Here is a 19217-nt window from a genome sequence, read left to right as displayed (position 1 = left end):
GGCGGGCAAATCAGGGGCCATTGCCGCTTACGCTTGATCCAGCAATGAGAAAAATTGTTGGCTTGGAGAACCAAACTTTTGTCCACCAGCTGGGAGTTGAAGTTAGTACATTACTGCTAGGGAACTACTTAGATTTTGCTGATATACCTCAACATTTTAAGGAACAAGTTGTGCAGAGAATGAAGGTAAACAATTGATAGTCGAACTAATTTTTATTTATAAATAATTAGTCAATTAATCAATTATTTCTTTAAGTGTAGTTATATTATGATATTGATGGTCACCGAGAACATGAAAAGTCATGAGGACGCCATATCATGAGATGGGCAAAATATATTCAGAAAGAAAAAACATTAGGCATACTTACTTTCAAAAATATTACGAAGACAACCATGATAATCTCGAGGTGGCTATCAATGCTAAGCCTGAGTATGTAACAAAAGAGCATTGGAAAGAGATTATTGATCTATTTTTGAACCCTAAATTTATAGAGCGTTCCAATCAAAATAAGAAAAATAGAAAATAAATAAAGTACACCTCAACTCAAGGTACAAAATCAACGACAGCTCAACGTCATGAATTTGTAAGTGAATTATTAATTCATTTAATAAAATTATAATTTTTAAAATATCTAACACTAATATCAATACAGAAGGAGCCAAATAAATATGTCTTCCAAACTTGGAGAGATAGCCATACTAGAAAAAAGGACAAAACCTGGTCAATGACGTTGCTAAAGAAAAATGGGTGAGTTACACCAATATTGTATTTTTTCCTTAAAATTATCACATTGTTGAATTTTACATAATTTTCATCTATGGTTAGGATGAATTGACCCATGAAATGGAGGAAGAGATGGCTAGAAGCAGACTTCAAAGCTAATCTGGCAGTGATTCTGGAACCTTGGAGCTGTCGTCTGACATCCAGTACAAGGTTATGGGCAAAGTATATGGAGAGAGGAGTGACTATATACGAGGAGTTGGTTACACTTTGGGGAAGAAGGGGAAAAACTAACATCTAGCTCTTCAAGTCAAAATCAAACTCAATCTCAAGCAGGGTCTACTTTTTCCCAAGATGTCGGTATTATGGCTAAGATGTTTAAGAGATTGCGTGAACACTTTCCACCAGGACACGACACTTCTGATTTGCATGACTCGCGATTTGAGAGTTTCCTCTAACAATATTTACCAACACAACCTTAAAGTATTGCAACTTGTCCAAGGCCGCAACAACAACCATTTCAGCAGTCTCCTAACATGCAGGGAAGTTCCTCCCAATCTCCTCTTAGTTCGAACATGTTTGGACGCTCCTCCTTATCTCCTTAATTTTACTACTCTGATTTCTTTGGAGGATCACAGTCACAACAGTCGATGTTTGGTCAATTTGGGAGTTCATCTCAGCAGCCGATGATGTTTGGGGGTTTAATGCAGCAATCTTCTCCGGGTCAATTTTTTCAGTACACAAAATCCATATAATTTTCTTAGTCAGTTTCAGCAACAATCACCAAATTTTTTGCAATAGCAACAATCACTAAATTTTTTGCAACAATAATCTCAGAATTTACCACAACAACCACAGACTCGATAATTTATTGAAATTTTATCTTCGCAGCAGCCATATTACCCTTCACCGCCAATATCATAAGCTCAAGACAATGCACAAACAACCCATTTAAACTTGAACACCGGCGGTTCAAAATTTTTAAATAATATGGTTGATGTAGACAATAATAATTAGTTTAAGTTAATTTTAATTATGTGTGGACAATAATTATTAGTTTAATTTTTAATTATGTGTGGATTTATTTAAGTTTTCAATTATGTGTATTATGTGTGGATGATAGTTATTTATTTTGTATGTTAGAATTATGTAATAATTAGTTTATTGTTAATTTATTTGGGATGATAATTAGTTTATGGTTAATTTAATATAAAATTATAACTGTTATTATAAATTAAAATATTTTTATATATATTATAAATATTATAAATTATAAATTAAATATTTATAAACATTATATATTTTTTTTTATTTTTTTTATAAAACAATACCACGCCAACAGGATCCGCTACTATAGGCTTGCCGGTATTAATCTTTAATAGCGGTGGGTGTATCAGTCCGCCGCTATTAATGGTTAATACTGACCAGGAATTATTGGCAGATCAATACTGGCGGGACACTGCCGGTAGTCACCAATACCGGCCAATTTTGATGTTATTACCAGCTGATGCTTCCACCCCTAATTCTGGTGATTGTTGTGGGGGAAATGAAATTTTTAAAATTTAAGATTCAGTAAAATAGAATTTTAGATCTGAAATCCATTAAATTTAAGCAAGGAATTGTCGACGATTTAAAACTGTCAGCAATTCCCCTTCTAAAAAAAAAAAACACGTTTCTCACTTAAAAATTGTCGCCTATATATCCTGATAATTTAAAATCATCGAGAATACCCTAATTTTTTCGATAATTTTAAATAATTGCTTAATTTCTTTGGCGAGGAATTCAAAAAAAAATATTTTTAGGTACGTCGCGAATTCTCTTTTTCTAGCAGTGATAATTTATGTTCTAGAGTTGTACATAAGAGTAATGGTATTTGATTCCCCCGCGTAAGGCGTACCGAAAGAACATGTGGTGCAAATGATTGTTTTTGCGGATTATATTTTGTTTAATGTAATTTCAAACTTATATTTGTTTCCTATACACAATAAATAACAAAGTATATGTATATATGTGGGAAATTATGAAGCAATAATAGTAAGAACGACGTCCTCTACTATATATGGTCTAATGATGAATTCTTTCCTCCAATGTCAAATGATAATAATAATAATATGAATTTTGCATTGGCCATAATTAAAAATGACAATTAGTAGCTAGGGTTATAGACAAGTGCATGAAAAAAAATAATAAATGAAATGGTTAAGGCTTAAACGTAAGGTTGACCTCAATATCTATTTTAGTTCTTGTACTAGGAAAAAGAAAACTACCCTACCATGTCTGACTTTTGCAATATTGTACGAAATTTCAAAGAGGGTAGCAAGAATTCGTGGGTACCGAGTTTTGCGGCTATATCTCATTTCTTTCTTTCTTTCTTTATTATATTTTTTTTTCTCACTTGCGAAATTCATAAAATATCTATTATCTCAAGCGTTGAAGTTGAATTCTTCTTCTTCTTACTTTCATTTTTTAATCCCAGATATAAATATATATAATATTTTGTTTTGTTTTCTTCTTTTTAAGTGCAAGTGGATAATGTTAGACTGTTACATTAATTAATAATATAATATATAGTTTTTTTTTTTTTTTGAGTGGAATATATATAGTTTTAATCTGTATAATAAAGTGGTTGGTTGATTTATTTTTATCCATTATAATTGATTGGGAAGGGTGTGAGTTTTTTCGTTGTTTTGAAATATAATGAGGAAGGGTGATTGGTCAAAGAGTGTATGCTTGTGTCTATATAAGAAGGAATAAAGGAGAGATGTAAACCTCAAAGAAGGAAAAGAGAAAAGGTTTTACAAAAATGGAACCGCTTTCAGCAAAATCAGCTGCTGGAGGAGCTTTTGTCGTCAAACAAGAGATCAATAGAGTTGAATCTCATGGTGATCAAAATCTTCAATATCATGCTTCCAAGGTAAATATACACATCTAGATATAAATTTACACACACACATATATATATATATATATATGTAATATTATCATTCTTGAGACATCCCACTTTTCCTTACTCTTCCCCTTGAAGATTAATTTAATTTAGATCTTCTAGCTAGGAAATCCATAGGCTTATATATAACTAGTACTTATTTATGGATATATATTAGTACATATAGCCTATCTATAGCCTGTTAAAATTTCCTTTTTGATCTTTAATTTTCATTTACGATCAATAAGGAAAAAAATAAATCAATATATACAAGCTAGAAAATGATATCTACATGATTTCATTATTATCACCATCGCATGTATATAATAATTAAATATTAATTAATTAATATGTCTAATGAAAAAGAGACTATATATGTACTTATGTATGTAGTTTATTTGCTCTCTAAGCTATAGGCGATTATATGTTCAAAAAAAAAAAAAAAAGCTATAGGCGATTATACCCAATATATTATATTAATTCTTGGCATATATATATATGGATATATTTTAAACCTGAACAAATTAATTTCATCTTTTTTGCCTTTGATTGATGGTCAACTTGGGATCTTGTGTGTATTACTGATTGTTTCTAACCCTTACTGATATTAATTTATAGAGACATACATATATATATATATATATATATATAATCTTACACAAAAATCTAATTTTTTTTTTATCGCTCTTGAAGAGTATACGTGTGTATATATATACAATTGATTATTCATTTAATGGTGCAGATAGGAAGAAATGAAAGACCATTGGATGAGAATGATGACACACAACGTTCACCTAAACAAGATCTTAGCTCTGAGAAGCAACAAAAGGTAATTAATTAAATTAAATCTCAGTATTCCTAATTAATAAACTCAACTGTAATCTAGAAATTATTATTAGCTTATTAACAAGAAGAAGAAAACAAAACATTTAGATATAATATTCTTAATTTGCTCATTATAATAAATAATATATGTGTAATATATTATGCCGCATGAAAATTAAAGCTAGGTATATATTAGTTATTAAAATTAAACTCGGTAAATATTTGCTAATAACCAAATAATGATATATATGTTAAAATGATTGATAAATAATATTACATAGTACATATATTCATGAACTGGTATCTATACTCATCTACGAAATATCTCGAACATTTAATTAATTACATCAAATATCACAATTACAATGCTTTGAGCTTAATGATATTATATTACATTAATATTATTAGCAGTCAAAATTAGGCGGTACTAAATTAATTATTAGTTATCCTTATATGATCATAGATTCATAATTTGTATATTTATATATAAGGGCCGGGAAGACTTAGTACATATATAAGATAGATCCTAATTAATTTCTTGCACATGGCCGCTATTATAAATATAAACGATATATAGACTACATATAATGATGATAAGATTCTTTTTCTGTTAGATACTTTTTAATATTATTGCTTGACTTTCTTATAATTATTACAAATTAATTAGTTCTTAATTTTTCAATCAAGTATTTATGTACATTGTGTATAACGTATACGTACATATGAATGGTCAAATAGGTACCGCGGACGACGACAGATCACGTAGAAAGGTCCTCTACCTCGATTGAACCCAACTCAATGGCTGCTCCTATTACTTCAATAATACAAAATAAAGAACAGGTTAATTACATTAACATGTTTTCCTTTTTTTCTAGTATATTTTATTGTCGTTGTATAGTTTTTCATTTAAAATGAATGGAATATTATTTGTAAATTTCCAATTCAACCAAATTAATTAAAACAAGCTAGTATAAATATTATAAAAGAAAAATCTTTATGTCTGGTCATTATGGTTATGTTTTTGTAAAAATTACAGTATGCAAAACCATTTTTCTAAAATTCACATATATCATATATAATTCATGTATATATATGTACTATTTACGCAAATTTTTAAATAATTAAAGTTACATAATTTAAAATATTTAAAATGAGAAGGAAAACAGTACAATATCAATATACAACTATATACTGATCACAAAATTCAATATATAAATTTTGTATATAAATATACCTATGTAAAAGTCAAGTATAATGAAATATTTAAATTATTATTCTAATTATTAATATTTTGATTTTTTGTAGGATGATCAGCTTGAATCTAGCAAAGCTGAATTGGGAGAAATTAAAGAAGAAAATCAAAGGTTGAAAATATACTTGAGTCAAATAATGAAGGACTACCAAACTCTTCAAATGCAATTCAACAAGCTTGATCAAGAAGCAGCTAATAAGAAGAAGAAATCTACTGATAATAACAATCATGAGAATAATCTCGAAGCTGAAATTGAAGAAAGTGATCTTATCTCCCTAAGTCTTGGAAGCTTTTCTAATAATAATCCTACCAAAATAAATAATTTTATGGTCAAGGAAGAGAAAAATAAAAATATTTCCAAAGTTATTGCTGGTGATGATGAAGAAGGCCTTTCTCTTGGATTGGAGTACAATAAATATCATCATCATGATCAGCAAGGATCAAAGTCCTCAGCTGGTACAGGAGGAGAACCCGCGGTGTCAAACCCTAGCGCGGCGAGCAGCTTTGACGAGCAATTGATGGTCAACAAGGAAGAAGCCGGCGAAACTTGGCCGCCTAGCAAGGTTTTGAAGACTACAGCCGTGAAGAGAAGTGTTGTAGAAGATGAGGTTTCACAGCAAAACCCTGCTAAGAAAACAAGGGTTTGCGTAAGAGTTCGATGTGATACCCCTACGGTTAGTATATATGTATTCATATTATTCAATCTATGTCAATATACCAGTGCATGTAATTATTAATTAAGTCATGTAATATGCATGTGTGTGTGTTGTAAATGAGCAGATGAACGATGGATGTCAATGGAGGAAGTATGGTCAAAAGATTGCGAAAGGCAACCCTTGCCCTAGAGCATACTATCGTTGCACTGTTGCGCCTTCATGTCCAGTGAGAAAACAGGTGTATATAATAGTTTATTATTTAGTGTATAAACAAGAAAATATAGTTTTACATAAAGTTTTCACATTATAATAGTCAACTACGTACTATTTTCCTAATATTTCTCAAAGTAATTATAAATAATAAAGCTTAATTATATATATTTCCACTCAAATATTCAACTTTTCTCAATCTGAATAATTGACAATAAATATTATTGTCTAATTAACCCCAAGTCAATTCCAATTTGCATTAATTAATTAATGATGTCACATATATTTTAAACTTAAATTATATAATGAATAGTGTCCATATATTTGTATATTTGTATACATACATAACAAATATATTTGCATTAAATTTCAGGTACAAAGATGTGCGGACGACATGTCCATCTTAATCACCACCTACGAGGGAACACACAACCACCCACTTCCTGTCTCGGCCACAGCGATGGCTTCCACCACCTCCGCCGCAGCTTCAATGCTCCTCTCCGGTTCAACAACCTCCTCCAACTCCGGCAACCACCCATCTTCGGCCACCACCTCCGCCACCGCCGAGCTCCACCGCTTTACAACTTTGGACAGCTCAAAATGGAACCTTATTAACAACAAACAAACTACTTTCTACTTACCAAACTCCTCCTCAACAACCTCCTACTCCTCTTACTCATCTTCTCACCCAACTATCACTCTTGACCTCACTTCCTCCAATTCCTCTCCTCTTCTCAATAAATTTTCAACCACAACAACACAATCCCCAAACTACCCTCATCACCACCACACTCTCTATCCTTCTTCAAGTCTAAGCTTTGGTCCCCCTTCTAATAATAATATCAATTCTTCTGATCAATACTCCAATTCCAATTTGTCATGGATTAACAACAACGGCTTCCTTAATTATGGATCTTCTTCTCAAGTACTACCTTACAACACAAGGAACCAATCACTTGGAACCCTAGCTACTCTTTCAAATAAACAAAACCCTAGTAGTACTACTACTAGTTCCACTCATCAGGTTCAAAACTACAAAAACAGTCCCACTGTTGCTCCAACTGATCAAAGCAGCACCACCATTGCTGCAGCAACCAAAGCGATCACCGCGGACCCTGCTTTCCAATCAGCTTTGGCTGCCGCACTTACTTCCATTATCGGCGGTGCCAGGGGAGGAGGAGGAGATAATAATAATAATAACGTTGATTTAGCTCAGAAATTAACGTGGGGTAGTGGTACTTCTTGTACGGATCATTATCCTCGTAACCAACAACAACAACTACAAAGTAGTAGTAGTTTACCGAAAGGAATTAATGGTGGAAACTTGACGTTCTTATCGCCAAATAATTCGATGTCGTTTTCTTCGGCATCTAAGAGTAGTACAACTGCTACTACTGCTTCTGCATCTCCGCATAGCGATCATCACACCACAGACCAGACCAGTTAATATTAGAATATTTCTAATTAAGGAAATAAAATAATATTATTGATTCTGATAAATGAATATTTTATATTCATTGAATCTGGACAGAATCAATTACGTAATATTCTATATATGGTCAGATTTCTATATTCATTACCTGATTTGATTTCCTGAATTAATTGTCAAAATATTCTGACAATTAATGTGGCACAGATACTGATAGACATTTATATATATAAACTGAAATGTATATGTTTAAGTATTAAGTGCGGAATTAATCAAACATATATACACTATGAATAAGGATCGAAATACCTCCAGCCATTGAATCTTGAGCTTCAAACCCACATAAGCTTTGATCTGCAAAGGAAATTGACTACCATGGGTAATCGGGTTCGATCCTTATTCATAGTGTATATATGTTTGATTAATTCCGCACTTAATACTTAAACATATACATTTCAGTTTATATACATAAATGTCTATCAGTTGGTATCAGAGCGGTTTTTATCTCTGCCTTGATTTTAGTTTGAGTTTCATATATATATATATATATACTCGTATATACAGTGTTTATATATATATATATTTAATTCAGTGTTGATATATATATTTATTTTCGTTTGTGTATATATTTATATATTCATATTCATTCAATCCCAATTATATATATACATATATATTTTCATACATATATACTAGTTTATTCATTCAGTTCATATATATATATATTCATATACATATATATATATTTTTTCTTCATTTTATTACGTATATATGTTGTATATATATATATTATTTATATATCTAAATGCTATATACAAATATATACATATATACATTTCATGTTTATATATATACATACAGTATTTTTATTTTTCTGTATATATATGTATATATATTTATATATATATTGTATATGTATTAATACATTCATATATTAATATAGATTGTTCTAAGCATGAAAATTCACTTTGAAAAAACAAAGAAATCTCAAAATTATTTTTCAGAAAATTTTGGTGATTTTTAAAGTCTTTGTTTTATGTATTTTCGATGCATAAAATCTATATGAATGTCTTAATTTTTGCATTTAGATTCATTTGGAATTGATTTCATGATTTTTGGAAGTTTAAGGAAATTTTATCATGTCGTTTATGGCAGTGTATTTTTCAAAAAAAAAAGGGAAAAAATTTCGATTTTTTTTATTTATTTATTTGGAAATATAAATTATTCTCCTATTGTTAATTTAGTCAATAAATTACATTCATTAATTTCCATTTTTAATTTAATACATATATTTAGAATTAATATGTTATTTAGTATAAACTGAAAATGGAAATTTGTTTTAATATGGTAATTAATTACATGATTTATTTAGGCATGTAATAATTGTGCAATTTGTATAATTGTGCATTTAATTATTTATTACCAAATTTATGTAATTTATTGTTTAAATTAATAAAATTTGAAAAATCTGCCATTAAGTATAGTCTTTAATTTTGCATTTAATTCATTCCATATAATTAATTGTACTAATTTGTATAATTACCTTATTTATACAAATTAATTATTAGTATAAATATTTAAGATATTATATGGTCATAAATGCATAATTAATTATATATTATGGAATTAAGCATTTAATTTATTATCATACAATAATTGTATTAATTTGTATTTATTTGGCAAATTTATGTTTAATGCAATTAATTTAGATTTGTATGATTTAAATGCTATACATAAATTCCTTTTATAGTGCTAGATATATTTAGAAATATTCAAACATTAAGATAGGTTGAATATTTTATATAGCACATTAAGTTTCATAAAACTTCATAAAATATTCATAAAACTTCCTAAAATGAATAAAATATGAATAAAATGTAAGTAATTTTGTGGTTTGACATAAGAAAACATGAATTTGGGACAAATGCTCATATCTAGAACGGTTTTTAATGATCTTCGGACGACCACACTAGGAGCATTAATCTCAGTGATTGTCTACTATGTTAATAACGAAATTACTTTTAGGTAGAGCCCAATACCTAATGTCAAAGTGAAAATATAATTTTATATAATTAGGGAGTAGCCACAGCATCCTTATTTGTATAAAATTATATATTAATTAAAATTCACCTTAATGGACATAACTTGTAATTAATTATATAGGTATAATAATTTTACCCCACACGGATTTTATTATATTTGTATAATTAATTAGGATAATATGTTAAATTAAATTCTCTTAATTTACCCCACAGGGAGTTATGGGGATTTAATTTAATAGTGTTATCACAAATTTAATTAAAGATAGATAATAAACCTTCATTTTCCAAAACTAATTGTTTAATTAAATCTATCATAAAGTTCATCTAATTTTATTAAATTTAAAATTTAGCTCACAGGCAATTTTGGATTTAGTAAAATTTTAATCTTCAGTTTATACTTTGGTGTCTAGTGAACCACATAATTTTAAATAATTAGGGAGTAGCCACAGCATCCTTAATTATATAAAATTATATATATTAAGTGGATTAAGATCACATAATGGACATGAATTATGTGAACATAATAATCTTACCCTACGGGGATTTTATTATATTCACATGATTAATATGTTAAATTAAATTCTCTTAATTTATCCCACAGGAAATTATGTAGATTTAATTTAATAATTTTATCATAAAGTATAAAATTTTGAAACATTTATAAATAATTAAGTGTTTCATACCTTTCATTAAGATAGAAATATTAAACTTTAAGTTTTTCATAAATTGTGTAAATCTATCATAATCTACATCTAAATCTAATCTTATTAAATTAAAAATTTAGCCCACAGGCAATTTTTGTTTAATAAGATTTCATATTTAAGCATGTTTATTCATTGGTAAAAACATGATTCATTTAAACCTCAAAACTATATATGTAATTTTATTACATCACTATTCATAAATTTTTTCCATACTAGTAGAAAATTTCTTCCATAACAGTAGAAATTTTCAAAATTTATTCTGATAATTTCATCTAGCATATACAGTTTTTACTGTATAATTAAGAAAAATAAATCACACTTTATTATCACCAATAAATTTTAATTTATTGTGTATGAATTCATTCTAATATAGTTAATGTGATTATTAACACATAGTGGATTATTTTAGATTGTTATTCCACATTCATAATTTCTTGCAAGGTTTACAAATAAACCTAAGAAAGTCAGTAACTGTGAGCAAATCTTATCCACAGACAAGATAACTTCTCACATTTAGAAGTTTAAGGAACAAGCAATATAGTAGTGGCTTTGTTTTAAAATTGGCAAAGATCTTTATGTTCCAAGATTCTATTGAAACTTGATTTAGACACATTTAGAGGTCTTTACTACAAATGATGTCACTCATAAAGATATGCAAGTTCAATCTGACAATAAGAAATGTGTTATTAATAAGAATTCTTCTACATTATAGCACCAAAAATTATGGAACATATCTCCATAAATAGAATAAATGTTAGTAAATGGTGGGATCTTCATTACACTTGATTTTACTAACTTTATTTAGAACTTGTGTGAATTTCATTAAGAATATGTATTCCAACAAGTCAAAATCGGTGCATACTAGAATTCTATCATATTTGAAATCATACAAGTCAATTAATTTTGAAGACATGGACTCAAATTTTGCATCTCTTTTTTAACGATTACTCACATAAATAATTTTTCTACAAAAGTATGAATTTATATGTTTCAAAGACATTTAAATCTTAAGTAGAGAAATGGTGCATTTTGCATATTAAGATAGTGAGATCAAATATAAAATGGAGAATACTACATCAAAATTCGTCAGTATGGATAAACTCCCAGTGTATTTGTAAAGTTTCTTTAAAAGCATGGGTTCATTGCCCGATACATATGCTTGGTACACCCAAATTATAGTGTGTAACAGATTTAAGAAACTAAGCATTTTTTGGACATGGGGTGGAGCCTACATAGCAAACTCCAATCTTTTCTAAATCTTTGTCTATTGATACTCAACAATGGGGTGTACATATCGAATCGTGTTCTAACCAAAGTTGTTTCTCAAACATATTTTGAGTTGTGATAAGGTTGAAAACCGACTTGATGACATGTACACATTTTATAAATACCCATATATAGTTAGAGTACAATTGTCAAAGAAAAGATCTGGGCCCTAAACCATAAATGAGCATATTTCATTTGAAAAGCTATAAGGTTTAAGGGTTACATATTTTATTATCCATCTCACAACACTAGAATTGTGGAATTAAGAATTGACTTGATCAGTGGGAGTGATCAATCTAGGAACCTAGTTTCCGAGAAAGATCATTCATATTTTCTCAAACTTCCACCCTCAAGTGTTAGATTAATTATGATTCACAACATCCCTTAAGATTAATGGTTATTGAGAATTCATAACTAATCATTAATAATATACAAGTCATTGGTAAAATTCTAATAAGTTATGTTATTTAGTAATTGCTTACAATTTCTAAAATAACATGTTATTGAACCATTTGCTCTTTTAAGAGTTTGTTGGTCCATCCTTAAGATGACTTATTAGAACAGTAAGATCAATGTTTTCTAGTGATTACATTTTGTACAATAAGAGTTCAACTACAATATTAATTTGAGACACAAATTAAATTATAGAATGATAAAGAATTGAAGTTGTAGTACAATATGCCATGAATGAAGAAATGAATATCTTAAATAGCAATAAAGTTTATCTTTAGTAAAGTTGTCTAATGGGGTGGAGAACATTAATTAAGCATAGGTTTTTTCACCAATAATATTCATTAGGCAACATTGAGAAACATAAAGATATAAAAGAATATTCATTGCTAAGAAGTTCATTTTGAACTAAGAATCAATAACAAATGAGATTTACATTCTCACTTGTTTTTATAAAAGATTCTATTATAGATCTTGGCATTTGTTGCTTGTTTCAATTCATTAATCAATTCCAAACAGTGAACTAGAGAAGAAGGTATACAGCTGCCATAAAGATTTTTCTCTAATAGTGGTGAACATATGCAAGCTTAAGATGTCTACCTATAGATTAAAACAAACATCTCACAAATTGGTATTATATCATCTTTTCCTTTAGGTTTGAAAAGAGAATTATGGAAATAATTATATACCAGAAGGTTAGTGGGAGTAATATTTGTTTTATACGTAGACAATATGTTACTTGCAAATGATGATAAAAGTTTTCTATATAAGTTGAAATAATTCATATCTCAAATTATTATTTTGAGATAAGGAATATAAATAATATATATTTTTAATTAATTAGAGAGTAGCCACAGCATCTCTGATTAAATAAAATTATGTATTATTCATCTGATATAACTTTTATCTTTAAGTGTGATAAATTCAACTCGAACCAGCATCTGAAAAATGATCTGGAGTGAGAATAAATTAAGAACATTCATTTGCTTCTATTTTAGAAGCCTAATGTATGCCTAAGAGTCCGAATAAGACTTTGCATTACATTTGTTTCAGGATCGTTAAGTAGTATCAGAATAACTAAAGTTAAGACCACTTTATTTTTCATACAAAGTGATGAGGTATCTTTAAGATACTAAAAATTATATTCATACATATTTTAAGATGAATTGACCATCTGGAAATATAGTTAACCAATTAGATTCTAACATACTTCACTGGTTGTATTTATTAACGTAAATCAATATTTTATTACGTCCTTAAGATTACCAGTAAGTTATATTGTAGAGAATCTTGATTGTTATTTCACTATAGAAGTCAGATTCATTTATTGTTTTGAGGATACATCTCGTATGATGTATTATAGAGTTTCATAGTAGGCCTAGAGTTCAGAATTACAGTTTCATTAGGCCATTAAGAAAATTTTGCGATAAATTCAGCTACAATATTTATGGCTAATAACTCTAAGAGTACTGGTCGAAGCTAGCATATCGACATTAAGTATTTAGCCATAAAAAGGCGTGATAAGTGGTCATTAATCACGCAAACTGAATTGGGTGATCGCATAGATCCTTGACTAAAGGCATGCCGCAACACAAATTCAAGGATCATAAAGTAAATATGGGATTCAGTTAACCCATATGCAGTTTTTTTATTTGTACAACCAAAAATTATTTAATGAAACTCTAATTTCGATATATTCTCATATTTATGTGCACCTTAATTTCATCTGAGAAAATTATCGTAAGAGGACCTGAATAAACATAAGGGTTAGGGTTTATTCACTTAAGTACATTGCCACATAAAGTACATTGTTATATAATAAACATATCGTAATACATGGAAGATAATACTCGACTTATAATGAGGACATGTCGCTATGATTCGTATGTTTATTATATAATGAGGAACGTTTGGATTTGAATGTTTTAGTTTAAATGCTGACCAAGTAGGAGAATATTAGAATATTTCTAATTAAGGAAATAAAATAATATTATTGATTCTGATAAATGAATATTTTATATTCATTGAATGCAGATTTAATCAATTACGTAATATTCTATATATGGTCGATTTCTATATTCATTACTCGATTTGATTTCTGAATTAATTGTCAAAATATTCGACAATTAATGTGGCACGAATCGATGGAGTATCTCACCTATAAATATAGGGTCTCGGTCCCCGAGCTCCTCACTCATTCTGTTCATAACAGCAAATTCCATCTAAAGAGAGTTGAGAGAGCGAGGAAGCCCGATTACCCATGGTAGTCAATTTCCTTTGCAGATCAAAGCTTATGTGGGTTTGAAGCTCAAGATTCAATGGCTGGAGGTATTTCGATCCTTATTCATAGTGTATATATGTTTGATTAATTCCGCACTTAATACTTAAACATATACATTTCAGTTTATATATATAAATGTCTATCAGTTAATTCATTCATTACTATAAATTACTTCATTTTTAATTGTCTATTAAACATATTCGGTGAATAGTCTGTTCTTTTTTTTTTTTTTTAATGTTTGGCTTTTTTTTCTTCCATTTTTGTCTTTATATTAAGGAATTAGTTCATTCGACAGCTAGAAAAGAAAAACTAGCTATATAGGAAAAATATTATTAAACTAGTTTACGACTTCCCCATTTTTTTATATGTATAGGTACAATGTACGCATGATGCATGTATTTATATGAATACGTAGTATTATATTCAAGATGCACATGTTTATATATATAATTATTACTTTTTGTTTTCATGAATTGAAAAGAAAATTGTATTGCTCAACTTCAAATCTGTACAACTTTGGCACCATAGGTCAATCCCTTTACATCAATGACAAATTTAATTAATTCTTTACAGACTATCCACCCATTTACTATCTTTCTTTGTAATTTTTTTATTTTTGGCAAAATAAAATTAAGTCTATGCTTTACATCAGACTTAATTCTTTTTTACAATGGACTATATATTGTATAGGTGCTATGATTCCATATGAACTCTGGTTCCTGTTATGCCAAATGTCACGATCCGAGCCCTAGACCGTGGCCAGTGGCGGAACTATGTTATGGTATGGGGTGGCCATGGCCCCCCTAATATTTTGTGGAATTGTTTTTAATATATATAATTTATAAAAATTAAATTTAGTTATTAAAGAAATATAGTTAGTTTAGTTTACCTCAATGTACATAAATAGATGTGTATTATTATATACGAGTGGTATAAGTGTATTCTATTTCTTATATTAATTTAAAGGCTATGTGTAGGATTTGTCCCTCAAATTAATACGATTATCAAATCCTCTTTTGAATTTATTTACTATTCCCTTTGAACTATGTCACAATGCTGAAATATAAGACTTCTAATAAGTTTAATCCAATGTGGCTAATAAAATAGTAATGAGACTTGTGTGTCATTGTCACATAAGTGCCACATGTATAATTTAAATAAAAAATAATTTGAAATTTAAGAAATTTCTTTTCTTATCAATAATTAATAAGAAAATTTAAGATTAATTTCTTTTTATTCATATAATTTAGATACCATTTTGGATCCTGTATTTTCTAAAAGTTACTAAATGGAATCTATGTTTTATTAAATGACAAAATGGACCCTGTATTTTTGAAAAATGTACAAATGGGACCCTGAATTGATTTTTTGTCAAAACAAAACTTAATAATAATTTGATCTAAAGATGTTATAACAAATCTAGTTACATTTTCTGTATCTGTTCGTGTTATAAATTATCTTAAAGTTAGTTATATTAAAAAATAAAATTGTTAAAAATTGAGTTTAAGATCCTATTTTTACCATTTTAGAAAATATAGGGTCTAATTTGTCATTTAACAAAATAGAGGGTCTAATTGATAATTTTTACAAAGTAGAGGGTCTAAAATAGTATTTATCCTATAATTTATAGTTAATAAAAAAATATTTTTTAAAATTTTAAATTAAATATGTGGCGCTGACAATAACACATTAACTACATTGACATATTTTAGCGGAAAAAATTTCAAGGGGTACGATACGATCATTGTAATAGTTCAAGGTTATAAATTTTTTAAATGGCCTAATTTTATTATTATTTTCTAAAAAAAAAGGTAAAAATACAATTGGCTTGACCTTCCTATTTGGCCCCTCCACGAGTCTTTGTCTGGTTCCGCCACTGACCGTGGCAGATATATAATATCTATAACTTGGGTGGTCAAAGGTCACACTTTGACCCTTGTAGAAAGATAAAGCTTATAAATGATCATTTAATTTATATCACAAAATACTAACTTAAAAGTAGTGGCTTAACTCTTATATTAATAAGAAAATATTAGTAACAAAATCAGGACCACTCATTAATACAAAAGAAAAACAATATCCCCACAATTATGTAATCACCAAATGGATAGATTTAATAAGTCAATAAAATACCAAAATAATACCTAGCATCCATCATTTCTCATTTCTAACTAGTACATAGCTAATTTAAGTCATCCTGACCATCCATTTCAGCTTAAATACAAAATCAGTTTCATTAGAAGATTAAAGAGTAGAATAAGGCTAAACTAATAACGACTTCTTTTCCCAACGGTACCATCCTCGTCCACTAGCATCAAACTGAGTTCCTGGAATGGGAAAAAATAGGGGGTGAGCTTATAAAGTCCAGTAGGAAAACAACTAATATCAAAGGACCCGGTTTAATAAAATTCATGCATGGCTAGCTTTGCAAAAATAAAATATCCCATCAACATTATCAATATGTATAAATAAAATAGAGAGACCACAAATAATCACAAATCAAACGTCAAATGCATATCACACCGTCTACTAGACCCCTAGCTCTCAATACCAATCAGAGAAAACGACATCCAAAACACTACAACAATTTATGTTATTAGCGGCGGACTTATTAGCGGCGGGCACTCTCCGCCGCTAATGACAGGGGTATTAGCGGCGGAGAGTGGGGTCCGCCGCTAATAATGGGGGAATTTTTTTTTTTTTTTCTGAAGAGTATTAGCGGCGGGCAGTCCGCGGCAATTGCTCCGCCGCTAATACTAGTAGCGGCGGGCCCGCCGCTATTGGTCCGCTGCTATTAGTATTAGCGACGGAGCCCGCCGCTAATACTCCGCCGCTAATAAATGGGCGGGATAATTCCCGCTCATTCATTTCAAACTATTAGCGGCGGACTATTAGCGGCGGGGGTCCGCCGCTAATAGTATTTTTTTATTTTTTTTTTAATTTTAGACTATTAGCGGCGGACCCCCGCCGCTAATAGTCCGCCGCTACAGGTATTATAAATACCCCCATCAGCCCCACTTCTCCAACTTTTCTTTCCATTTCAAAATTTAAAAACCCCTCAACCCCTCTTCCCCCCCAAAACCGAGCCTTCCCCATCAGCCCCACCCCATCAGCCCCACTCCGATCGGCGCACCACCACCTCGGCGCACCACCATCCCGACGCACTCCGACGCACCAACAGCACCATCCCCACGCACAACCGGCTTTTTAGTAAGTTTTTTCTTTTTAAATTTTACATTTGTATATAGTTTTAAGTTTTAGATTTGTATTTGTATGCATATCTTTGATTTAAAATCTGGGTATATATTTATGTTTAGATCGGATTTTTTTTTGTTTTTGTGATAGATCTGTATATGTATATTGTGTATTTGAGTGTATAATTAATAATATGTGTATATGTATATATCATTTGGGTATTAATTTTTTATTTTTTTGTATATATATATTGTATTATATATTTTATTTCTGTATATATATATATTTCTGTATATATATATTTTTTATGTTTTCTGTGTATATATATTGTATTATATATTAATTGATATATATATATTAATTGATATATATATTTTCTGTGTATTTATATAATTTATTTGGGTATTTATTATTTTATTTATTTATATATTAACTGTATATAAATATTTTTGTCTATATATATATTCACTGTATATATATATTTTTTATGTTTTATATTAGTATATATTTTCACTGTATATATATATTAATGAGATATATTTTTAAAATGTAATGTATTTTTTTTATATATTATATATAATATATATATTTTTTATGTTTATATATATGTAAATTTAATATATATAATTTTAGTGAGTGTATATACTAAATAAATATATTTTGTAAAATTTATATATTTATTTTATTGTTGTAATTTTTTTTACTTTTTTAATTTATTTGTTGGAATTGAAAGTATATATTTTTGTTATTTTTGTTGTTATATTGTAATTTTTATTTGATTTAATTTATTTGGTATAATTTTAGCCTGAAATTTTTAGGATAGTTAAAAAATTATTTGGTATAATTTTAGCCTAAAATTTTTAGGTGTTAAGTTTTGTAACTTATTATTTTTTAAATAAAGAAAAATAAAAATAATGAAAAAAATTAAAAAAAGTATAATATTACATAAAAATTTGAATATTAAAAATTAAAAAGTTAAATAAAAATAATTTTTTTCATTTTAATAATAATTGTAATTAAATTATCAAATTTTTATGTAAGTTTTTAAGAAAAAATATGTTAATGGAATTTTATGTATTTTTAAGGTGGTAAAAATTAATTATTTTATATTTATTTTAATTTAAAAAATAAATTTATTTTTATATAAATGAAAAATAATTCAAAAATTTAAAAATTAAAAATTTAAAATTTAGTAATTTAATGAATTTTTATAGTGTAATATGTAAAATGAATTTTTTTTATAATATAGTTAGTTTAAATT

The 19217-nt window shown here is 28.4% G+C and overlaps 1 protein-coding gene across 1 annotated transcript; it reads left to right on the top strand.

Annotated features, from left to right (window-relative positions):
* The first annotated feature begins 3349 nt into the window (after positions 1–3349).
* On the top strand, positions 3350–8036 carry LOC115709155 (WRKY transcription factor 72A). Its single transcript, XM_030637192.2, has 6 exons — positions 3350–3634; positions 4389–4475; positions 5210–5311; positions 5777–6397; positions 6504–6617; positions 6963–8036. Exons 1-6 carry the CDS (start codon positions 3524–3526, stop codon positions 8034–8036), a joined length of 2109 nt encoding a protein of 702 aa, XP_030493052.2. The 5' UTR covers positions 3350–3523.
* Positions 8037–19217: the final 11181 nt, after the last annotated feature.

The sequence above is a fragment of the Cannabis sativa genome, chromosome 3 (genome assembly GCF_029168945.1).
Source record: "Cannabis sativa cultivar Pink pepper isolate KNU-18-1 chromosome 3, ASM2916894v1, whole genome shotgun sequence".
NCBI classification, from domain to species: Eukaryota; Viridiplantae; Streptophyta; class Magnoliopsida; order Rosales; family Cannabaceae; genus Cannabis; species Cannabis sativa.
The sequence above is the reverse complement of the archived record's forward strand: the minus strand, read 5'-3'. Positions and strand labels throughout refer to the sequence as shown.

Excerpts from the sequence above, each read along its gene's own strand:
- LOC115709155 (XM_030637192.2), top strand. The coding sequence starts at position 3,524 with ATGGAACCGCTTTCAGCAAAATCAGCTGCTGGAGGAGCTTTTGTCGTC. Across the intron at positions 3,635-4,388 it reads TTCAATATCATGCTTCCAAG|ATAGGAAGAAATGAAAGACC; the intron begins GTAAATATACAC and ends TTAATGGTGCAG. Across the intron at positions 6,398-6,503 it reads TTCGATGTGATACCCCTACG|ATGAACGATGGATGTCAATG; the intron begins GTTAGTATATAT and ends GTAAATGAGCAG.